This window comes from Procambarus clarkii, chromosome 19, assembly GCF_040958095.1.
Source record: "Procambarus clarkii isolate CNS0578487 chromosome 19, FALCON_Pclarkii_2.0, whole genome shotgun sequence".
In the NCBI taxonomy this organism is placed as follows: Eukaryota; Metazoa; Arthropoda; class Malacostraca; order Decapoda; family Cambaridae; genus Procambarus; species Procambarus clarkii.
The window spans coordinates 8,054,489-8,066,532 of record NC_091168.1 but is presented as its reverse complement, the minus strand read 5'-3'; the positions used below and the strand labels follow the sequence as shown (position 1 = coordinate 8,066,532).

Sequence of the window (12,044 nt, the reverse complement as noted above, 5' to 3'; positions counted from 1 at the left end):
TTAATCCGCTTGACCATCACGACCGGACATAAGGAAGTGATAGCCGAGGCTATATGAACCACTTCCCCGCCGGCACTCGGATGGTAATCTTGGGCATAGCATTTTATCAAATCACCTCATTCTTTGGGGCACACGTGAGGAACACAAATGCAAACAAGCCTGAATGGTCCCCAGGACTATATACAACTGAAAACTCACACCCCAGAAGTGACTCGAACCCATACTCCCACAACTGGTATGTACAGGGACGCCTTAATCCGCTTGACCATCACGACCGGACATAAGGAAGTGATAGCCGAGGCTATATGAACCACTTCCCCGCCGGCACTCGGATGGTAATCTTGGGCATAGCATTTTATCAAATCACCTCATTCTTTGGGGCACACGTGAGGAACACAAATGCAAACAAGCCTGAATGGTCCCCAGGACTATATACAACTGAAAACTCACACCCCAGAAGTGACTCGAACCCATACTCCCACAACTGGTATGTACAGGGACGCCTTAATCCGCTTGACCATCACGACCGGACATAAGGAAGTGATAGCCGAGGCTATATGAACCACTTCCCCGCCGGCACTCGGATGGTAATCTTGGGCATAGCATTTTATCAAATCACCTCATTCTTTGGGGCACACGTGAGGAACACAAATGCAAACAAGCCTGAATGGTCCCCAGGACTATATACAACTGAAAACTCACACCCCAGAAGTGACTCGAACCCATACTCCCACAACTGGTATGTACAGGGACGCCTTAATCCGCTTGACCATCACGACCGGACATAAGGAAGTGATAGCCGAGGCTATATGAACCACTTCCCCGCCGGCACTCGGATGGTAATCTTGGGCATAGCATTTTATCAAATCACCTCATTCTTTGGGGCACACGTGAGGAACACAAATGCAAACAAGCCTGAATGGTCCCCAGGACTATATACAACTGAAAACTCACACCCCAGAAGTGACTCGAACCCATACTCCCACAACTGGTATGTACAGGGACGCCTTAATCCGCTTGACCATCACGACCGGACATAAGGAAGTGATAGCCGAGGCTATATGAACCACTTCCCCGCCGGCACTCGGATGGTAATCTTGGGCATAGCATTTTATCAAATCACCTCATTCTTTGGGGCACACGTGAGGAACACAAATGCAAACAGGCTTGTTTGCATTTGTGTTCCTCACGTGTGCCCCAAAGAATGAGGTGATTTGATAAAATGCTATGCCCAAGATTACCATCCGAGTGCCGGCGGGGAAGTGGTTCATATAGCCTCGGCTATCACTTCCTTATGTCCGGTCGTGATGGTCAAGCGGATTAAGGCGTCCCTGTACATACCAGTTGTGGGAGTATGGGTTCGAGTCACTTCTGGGGTGTGAGTTTTCAGTTGTATATAGTCCTGGGGACCATTCAGGCTTGTTTGCATTTGTGTTCCTCACGTGTGCCCCAAAGAATGAGGTGATTTGATAAAATGCTATGCCCAAGATTACCATCCGAGTGCCGGCGGGGAAGTGGTTCATATAGCCTCGGCTATCACTTCCTTATGTCCGGTCGTGATGGTCAAGCGGATTAAGGCGTCCCTGTACATACCAGTTGTGGGAGTATGGGTTCGAGTCACTTCTGGGGTGTGAGTTTTCAGTTGTATATAGTCCTGGGGACCATTCAGGCTTGTTTGCATTTGTGTTCCTCACGTGTGCCCCAAAGAATGAGGTGATTTGATAAAATGCTATGCCCAAGATTACCATCCGAGTGCCGGCGGGGAAGTGGTTCATATAGCCTCGGCTATCACTTCCTTATGTCCGGTCGTGATGGTCAAGCGGATTAAGGCGTCCCTGTACATACCAGTTGTGGGAGTATGGGTTCGAGTCACTTCTGGGGTGTGAGTTTTCAGTTGTATATAGTCCTGGGGACCATTCAGGCTTGTTTGCATTTGTGTTCCTCACGTGTGCCCCAAAGAATGAGGTGATTTGATAAAATGCTATGCCCAAGATTACCATCCGAGTGCCGGCGGGGAAGTGGTTCATATAGCCTCGGCTATCACTTCCTTATGTCCGGTCGTGATGGTCAAGCGGATTAAGGCGTCCCTGTACATACCAGTTGTGGGAGTATGGGTTCGAGTCACTTCTGGGGTGTGAGTTTTCAGTTGTATATAGTCCTGGGGACCATTCAGGCTTGTTTGCATATATATATATATATATATATATATATATATATATATATATATATATATATATATATATATATGTCGTACCTAATAGCCAGAACGCACTTCTCAGCCTACTATTCAAGGCCCGATTTGCCTAATAAGCCAAGTTTTCATGAATTAATGTTTTTTCGTCTACCTAACCTACCTAACCTAACCTAACCTAGCTTTTTTTGGCTACCTAACCTAACCTTACCTATAAATATAGGTTAGGTTAGGTTAGGTAGGGTTGGTTAGGTTCGGTCATATATCTATGTTAATTTTAACTCCAATAAAAAAAAATTGACCTCATACATAGAGAAAAGGGTTGCTTTATCATTTCATAAGAAAAAAATTATAGTAAATATATTAATTCAGGAAAACTTGGCTTATTAGGCAAATCGGGCCTTGAATAGTAGGCTGAGAAGTGAGTTCTGGCTACTAGGTACGACATATATATATATATATATATTTATATATATATATATATATATATATATATATATATATATGAATATGTCGTACCTAATAGCCAGAACGCACTTGTCAGCCTACTATGCAAGGCCCGATTTGCCTAATAAGCCAAGTTTCCTGAATTAATATATTTTCTCTAATTTTTTTCTTATGAAATGATAAATCTACCCATTTCATCATGTATGAGGTCATTTTTTTTAATTGGAGTTTAAATTAACGTAGATATATGACCAAACCTAACCAACCCTACCTAACCTAACCTAACCTATCGTTATAGGTTAGGTTAGGTTAGGTAGCCGAAAAAGTTAGGTTAGGTTAGGTTAGGTAGGTTAGGTACTCGAAAAACAATTAATTCCTGAAAACCTGGCTTATTAGTCAAATTGGGCCTTGCATAGTAGGCTGATAAGTGAGTTCTGGCTACTAGGTACGACAAATATATATATATGAATATATATATATATGTCGTACCTAGTAGCCAGAACTCACTTCTATGCCTACTATGCAAGGCCCGATTTGCCTAATAAGCCAAGTTTTCATGAATTAATTGTTTTTCGTCTACCTAACCTACCTAACCTAACCTAACCTAACTTTTTCCCCTACCTAACCTAACCTAACCTATAAAGATAGGTTAGGTTAGGTTAGGTAGGGTTGGTTAGGTTCTGTCATATATCTACGTTAATTTTAACTCCAATAAAAAAAAATTGACCTCATACATAATGAAATGGGTAGCTTCATCATTTCATAAGAAAAAAATTAGAGAAAATATATTAATTCAGGAAAACTTGGCTTATTAGGCAAATCGGGCCTTGCATAGTAGGCTGAGAAGTGCGTTCTGGCTACTAGGTACAACATATATATATATATATATATATATATATATGTCGTACCTAGTAGCCAGAACTCACTTTTTGGCCTACTATTCAAGGCCCGATTTGCCTAATAAGCCAAGTTTTCCTGAATTAATATATTTTTTCTAATTTTTTTCTTATGAAATGATAAAGCTACCCATTTCATTATGTATGAGGTCAATTTTTTTTTATTGGAGTTAAAATTAACGTAGATATATGACCGAACCTAACCAACCCTACCTAACCTAACCTAACCTATCTTTATAGGTTAGGTTTGGTTAGGTAGCCGAAAAAGTTAGGTTAGGTTAGGTTAGGTAGGTTAGGTAGTCGAAAAGCAATTAATTCATGAAAACTTGGCTTACTAGGCAAATTTGGCCTTGCATAGTAGGCTGAGAAGTGAGTTCTGGCTACTAGGTACGACATATATATATATATATATATATATATATATATATATATATATATATATATATATATATATATATTATATATATATATATATTATATATATATATATATTATATATATATATATATATATATATATATATATATATATATATATATATATTATATATATATATATATATCCCACTGACGACTCTCAGTGGGAGCAAGCAACCCTTCCTGTAAGACTCGGCGGCCTTGGTGTCCGCACAGCCTCCCAAATTGCTCTACCAGCCTTCCTTTCCTCCTCTCATGCATCGCACGACCTCGTCAGAGATATTTTACCTGCAACCCTGAGAGATTCAGCAGGAATACACGATCCTGCTTTCACTGAATGTTCAAATCAGTGGAATGTTCTTGCAGCCCCAGCACCCATTATAGAGCCAACAAAACAATACAAACAGTCCGGCTGGGACCACCCTCTAGTGGAAAAAGTAGCTGATGCCATGCTAAGCGTCGCAACATCAGACAAGGAGAAAGCCCGCCTCAGAGCAGTGCGTGCCCCCCATGCAGGAGACTTCCTCCTGGCAGTACCCATGTCTGCAATGGGCACGCGCCTAGATCCAGAATCCCTTCGTGTAGCAGTGGCCCTCCGCCTTGGTGCCCCAATTCACACTGAATACAAGTGTATTTGCAACAGGGTGGAAGCAGACCAATACGGACTGCATGGGTTGCATTGCGGAAGCACAAAGGGCTGGCATGCAAGACACAACGAGGTCAATGACATCATCAAGAGAAGCCTCGTCTCAGCTGGGTGCCCAGCGGAGAGAGAACCTCGCATCCTAGGGGTCCAAAACCCGGATTTCCCAGCACTTCGCCCTGATGGCATCACCATATACTCATGGAAGGAGGGTAGACAGTTGGTGTGGGACTACACATGTGTATCCACCCTGGCTGACACCTATGTACACTTCGGAGCTGATCAAGCAGGTGGGGCGGCCAACCACAGGGAAACAGCAAAATCACTCAAGTACAGGCGACTGGAAGGTCAATACCTCTTTGTTCCCATAGCGTCTGAGACGCATGGCCCCTGGGGCAAGAGTGCCTTGGGATTTCTCAAGGAATTGGGGTCCAAGCTCATTGACGTCACCAGAGACCCAAGGGCTTCCAGTTTTTTATTTCAGCGTCTCAGTGTGGCGATCAAGAGGGGAAATGCTTGCTGCGTCCTCGGTTCCTGTCCAGAAGCGGAGGAGCTTCAAGAGATCCATAACCTTTAGGCATTTGTCTTGTATGTTTTGTAACCTTTAAATACACAATAAAGGAAAAAAAAAAAAAGGGAAGGGGGTGGTAGGAGAAAAGCACACAGAAACTGTATTGGAGGGGACCCACATTCCCTCCAATGCGTTATGTGTGGTTTCCTCCGAGGCTCTGGGTCCCCCTTCTTCCAGCCAGAGGTGGTACTCTTATATCATATCTTGTAAAAAAAAAAAAAAAAAAATATATATATATATATATATATATATATATATATATATATATATATATATATATATATATATATATATATATATATATTTTTCGTGAATTAATATATTTTCTCTAATTTTTTTCTTATGATATGATAAAGCTACCCATTTCATTATGTATGAGGTCAATATTTTTTATTGAAGTTAAAATTAACGTAGATATATGCCCGAACCTAACCAACCCTACCTAACCTATCTTTATAGGTTAGGTTAGGTTAGGTTAGTGATATATATATCACTAAGTTATTATTTTAAGTTAGGATTAATTATTTAAGTTAGGAATAAATATCTTGGCGCTTATTAACTAAGAGTTCCTAGTGATATATGGCTTGCGCGTTCATGCAGTTTTCTCACACATGTTAGACTCAGTGCGGCCCGTGCATGCGCCAGAATTTGATGAAAAACTGTACCCAAATGGATCCATGAGTGTCGTCGGGGGTTTGTCAATCAGGGAGCTTAGTTAATAAGCGCCAAGACTGACCAATCCTTATAGACGATCATTGGTGCGGTGGTCACAGGCTGTGTACGTTTAGGGGTGATCCTGGACGGCATGGGTTCGAATCCTGCCCGGGTCAAAGAGTTCCTAGTGATATATGGCTTGCGCGTTCATACAACTTTCTTACACATGGTAGACTCAGTGCGGCCCGTGCATGTGCCAGAATTTGATGAAAAACTGTACCCAAATGAATCCATGAGTGTCGTCGGGGGTTTGTCAGTCAGGAAGCTTAGTTAATAAGCGCCAAGACTGATCAAACCTTATAGACGATCATTGGTGCGGTGGTGATTTTACTGTGTACGTTTAGGGGTGATCCTGGAGGGCATGGGTTCGAATCCTGGCCGGATGAAAGAGTTCTTAGTGATATATGGCTTGCGCGTTCATGCAGCTTTCTCACACACACACACACACATATACACATACATATATATATATATATATATATATATATATATATATATATATATATATATATATATATATATATATATATATATATATGTATATATATATATATATATATATATATATATATATATATATATACATATATACATATATACATATATATATATATATATATATATATATATATATATATATATATATATATATATATATATATATATATATATATATATGTCGTACCTAGTAGAAAGAACGCACTTCTCAGCCTACTATGCAAGGCCCGATTTGCCTAATAAGCCAAGTTTTCCTGAATTAATATATTTTCTCTAATTTTTTTCTTATGATATGATAAAGCTACCCATTTCATTATGTATGAGGTCAATTTTTTTTATTGGAGTTAAATTTAACGTAGTTATATGACCGAACCTAACCAACCCTACCTAACCTAACCTAGTAGTCGAAAAACAATTAATTCATGAAAACTTGGCTTATTAGGCAAATTGGGCCTTGCATAGTAGGCTGAGAAGTGCGTTCTGGCTACTAGGTACGACATATATATATATATATATATATATATATATATATATATATATATATATATATATATATATATATATATATATATATATATATATATATATATATATATATATATATATATATATTATTAAATATGACCGAAAAAGTAAGATTAATAATTCTAACACGAATTTTCTCAATCTTTCGTACATTACGCTTCACTGTTGGAGGTAAATCAAAAATCAATTCTCCAAAATTCATTTTTATTTCTAGTCTGACGCGACACGGGCGCGTTTCGTAAAACTTATTACATTTTCAAAGACTTTAGTTCACAAATACACAACTGATTAGAACTTACGTATCTCCGATTTTATATCTACATTTGAGTGAGGTGGGAGGGGTGATGTGGCATTAACACAAGACAGAACAAGAGGGGATATTAATAGGGTATTAAAAGTATCAACACAAGACAGAACACAAACAATGGGTATTGAATAGAAGTGTTTGTAGAAAGCCTATTGGTCCATATTTCTTGATGCTTCTATATTGGAGCGGAGTCTTGAGGTGGGTAGAATATAGTTGTGCAATAATTGGCTGTTGATTGCTGGTGTTGACTTCTTGATGTGTAGTGCCTCGCAAACGTCAAGCCGCCTGCTATCGCTGTATCTATCGATGATTTCTGTGTTGTTTACTAGGATTTCTCTGGCGATGGTTTGGTTGTGGGAAGAGATTATATGTTCCTTAATGGAGCCCTGTTGCTTATGCATCGTTAAACGCCTAGAAAGAGATGTTGTTGTCTTGCCTATATACTGGGTTTTTTGGAGCTTACAGTCCCCAAGTGGGCATTTGAAGGCATAGACGACGTTGGTCTCTTTTAAAGCGTTCTGTTTTGTGTCTGGAGAGTTTCTCATGAGAAGGCTGGCCGTTTTTCTGGTTTTTTAGTAAATCGTCAGTTGTATCCTTACTTTACTATAACTGACGATATAAAGTAAGTAAATATACTTACTTTACTTACTTTACTAGATTTACTATAAAACCAGAAAAACGGCCAGCCTTCTCATGAGAAACTCTCCAGACACAAAACAGAACGCTTTAAAAGAGACTAACGTCGTCTATGCCTTCAAATGCCCACTTGGGGACTGTAAGCTCCAAAAAACCCAGTATATAGGCAAGACAACAACATCTCTTTCTAGGCGTTTAACGATGCATAAGCAACAGGGCTCCATTAAGGAACATATAATCTCTTCCCACAACCAAACCATCGCCAGAGAAATCCTAGTAAACAACACAGAAATCATCGATAGATACAGCGATAGCAGGCGGCTTGACGTTTGCGAGGCACTACACATCAAGAAGTCAACACCAGCAATCAACAGCCAATTATTGCACAACTATATTCTACCCACCTCAAGACTCCGCTCCAATATAGAAGCATCAAGAAATATGGACCAATAGGCTTTCTACAAACACTTCTATTCAATACCCATTGTTTGTGTTCTGTCTTGTGTTGATACTTTTAATACCCTATTAATATCCCCTCTTGTTCTGTCTTGTGTTAATGCCACATCACCCCTCCCACCTCACTCAAATGTAGATATAAAATCGGAGATACGTAAGTTCTAATCATTTGTGTATTTGTGAACTAAAGTCTTTGAAAATGTAATAAGTTTTACGAAACGCGCCCGTGTCGCGTCAGACTAGAAATAAAAATGAATTTTGGAGAATTGATTTTTGATTTACCTCCAACAGTGAAGCGTAATGTACGAAAGATTGAGAAAATTCGTGTTAGAATTATTAATCTTACTTTTTCGGTCATATTTAATAATATATGTCTACAGGAAAGACTGCTACCAAAATATACTAATATATATATATATATATATATATATATATATATATATATATATATATATATATATATATATATATATATGCGAACAAGCCTGAATGGTCCCCAGGACAATATACAACTGAAAACTCACACCCCAGAAGTGACTCGAACCCATACTCCCAGGAGCAACGCAACTGGTATGTACAAGACGCCTTAATCCACTTGACCATCACGATAGCTTAGGCTATCACCTCATTTTGTCCGGTCGTGATGGTCAAGTGGATTAAGGCGTCTTGTACATACCAGTTGCGTTGCTCCTGGGAGTATGGGTTCGAGTCACTTCTGGGGTGTGAGTTTTCAGTTATATATATATATATATATATATATATATATATATATATATATATATATATATATATATATATATATATATATATATATATATATATATGTCGTACCTAGTAGCCAGAACGCACTTCTCAGCCTACTATGCAAGGCCCAATTTGCCTAATAAGCCAAGTTTTCATGAATTAATTGTTTTTCGACAACCTAACCTACCTAACCTAACCTAACTTAACTTTTTCGGCTACGTAACCTAACCTAACCTATAAAGATAGGTTAGGTTAGGTTAGGTAGGGTTGGTTAGGTTCGGTCATATATCTACGTTAATTTTAACTCTAATAAAAAAAATTTGACCTCATACATAATGAAATGGGTAGCTTTATCATTTCATAAGAAAAAAATTAGAGAAAGTATGTTAATTCAGGAAAACTTGGCATATTAGGCAAATCGGGCCTTGTATAGTAGGCCGAGAAGTGCGTTCTGGCTACTAGGTACGACATATATATATATATATATATATATATATATATATATATATATATATATATATATATATATATATATATATATATATATATATGTCGTACCTAGTAGCCAGAACGCACTTCTCAGCCTAAAATGCAAGGCCCGATTTGCCTAATAAGCCAAGTTTTCCTGAAATAATATATTTTCTCAAATTTTTTTCTTATGAAATGATAAAGCTACCCATTTCATTATGTATGAGGTCAATTTTTTTTTATTGCCGTTAAAATTAACGTAGATATATGACCGAACCTAACCAACCCTACCTAACCTAACCTAACCTATCTTTATAGGTTAGGTTCGGTTAGGTAGCCGAAAAAGTTAGGTTAGGTTAGGTTAGGTAGGTTAGGTAGTCGAAAAAACATTAATTCATGAAAACTTGGCTTATTAGGCAAATCGGGCCTTGCATAGTAGGCTGAGAAGTGCGTTCTGGCTATTAGGTACGACATATATATATATATATATATATATATATATATATATATATATGTCGTACCTAGTAGCCAGAACTCACTTCTCAGCCTACTATTCAAGGCCCGATTTGCCTAATAAGCCAAGTTTTCCTGAATTAATATATTTACTATAATTTTTTTCTTATGAAATGATAAAGCAACCCTTTTCTCTATGTATGAGGTCAATTTTTTTTTATTGGAGTTAAAATTAACGTAGATATATGACCGAACCTAACCAACCCTACCTAACCTAACCTAACCTATATTTATAGGTAAGGTTAGGTTAGGTAGCCAAAAAAAGCTAGGTTAGGTTAGGTTAGGTAGGTTAGGTAGACGAAAAAACATTAATTCATGAAAACTTGGCTTATTAGGCAAATCGGGCCTTGAATAGTAGGCTGAGAAGTGCGTTCTGGCTATTAGGTACGACATATATATATATATATATATATATATATATATATATATATATATATATATATGTCGTACCTAGTAGCCAGAACTCACTTCTCAGCCTACTATGCAAGGCCCGATTTGCCTAATAAGCCAAGTTTTCATGAATTAATGTTTTTTCGTCTACCTAACCTACCTAACCTAACCTAACCTAGCTTTTTTTGGCTACCTAACCTAACCTTACCTATATATATAGGTTAGGTTAGGTTAGGTAGGGTTGGTTAGGTTCGGTCATATATCTACGTTAATTTTAACTCCAATAAAAAAAAAATTGACCTCATACATAGTGAAAAGGGTAGCTTTATCATTTCATAAGAAAAAAATTATAGTAAATAAATTAATTCAGGAAAACTTGGCTTATTAGGCAAATCGGGCCTTGAATAGTAGGCTGAGAAGTGAGTTCTGGCTACTAGGTACGACATATATATATATATATATATATATATATATATATATATATATATATATATATATATATATATATATATATATATATATATATATTTATATATATATATATATATATATATATATATATATATATATATATATATATATATATATATATATATATATATATATATATATATATATATATATATATATATATGTTTTCAAGTTATCAAGTGCAGTAGCTACTCTGCTTCTCGAAGATGTGTTGAGTCGCGAGAGCTCACTTAACACATTAAGTCATGTTAGGTGTTATTCCTTCTACCTGGATAAACACACACAAACTCTTATTGCCCTCCGTTCCTCAACTTCCTTTTTTCTGTAAATAGGTTTCTATTGTATAATTTTTCCGTACGACCATCTTTATTGACACAATATCCAATATGAATTCTCTCCAGCCAAGTGTTAAATCTTTCTGAATGCTCGGGAATCACTTTTTTCAACGTCTCGAAAACCAATTGCAACCACTCATTCTACTTTCTCTTCTTGGGAGCCTTGCTCCTGGTGTTATCATTGATATTCTGTGCAGTATGAGAAAAGTATAAGATATACTTCAAAACATATCCAGTTATACTAAAAAATGGATTGGTGGTTTAGCATTAATAATCTTCTGTTTTACAGATGAAAGTGCACCTCTTCAAAAAGTTTGCCAAAAGGTAATCTACAAGAACAAATTTAGTTTTAACTCCAACTAGTTGCTATTCACCTTCGAGTTTCACGAAAAGCCTTTTCAGGTGTTTTCTATGCATTTTATCAAACTATTGTACAAATAGTACAAATATATTTCATTGCAGGTTGCCTGGGACTAAAATAACTTTACATCCTGGTGACCAGGTGACCGTCCCCTGCTGGAGTCTGCATCGGGACCCACGCTACTGGCCCGAACCAGAAACCTTCCGGCCTGACCGCTTCCTGCCAGAAAACAAGGCCAACATTGTCAACTTCACTCACATGCCCTTTGGAATAGGGCCCAGAAAGTGCATAGGTAAGACGTAAAACATTTATTTGTTTCTTATGAAATTATACGATTTTTTTCATCTGATAGTTATCCTATACCTCTGAAAATACCTAAGGAATCCCATCAGACAAAACAGTTAAAAAATGTGAAATTATTAAAGATCTGCATTTAAATTCAAATATTCTAATTTAATTTTG

The 12,044-nt window shown here is 37.4% G+C and overlaps 1 protein-coding gene across 1 annotated transcript in view; it reads left to right on the top strand.

The window, feature by feature from the left end:
- Positions 1-12,044, top strand: part of LOC138366193 (cytochrome P450 9e2-like) — an 83,980-nt gene that overhangs the window by 69,883 nt on the left and 2,053 nt on the right. The window contains exon 6 of the mRNA XM_069326919.1: positions 11,684-11,874. Within this exon, the coding sequence (XP_069183020.1) occupies positions 11,684-11,874 (191 nt within the window). The remainder of the gene's footprint in view (positions 1-11,683; positions 11,875-12,044) is intronic.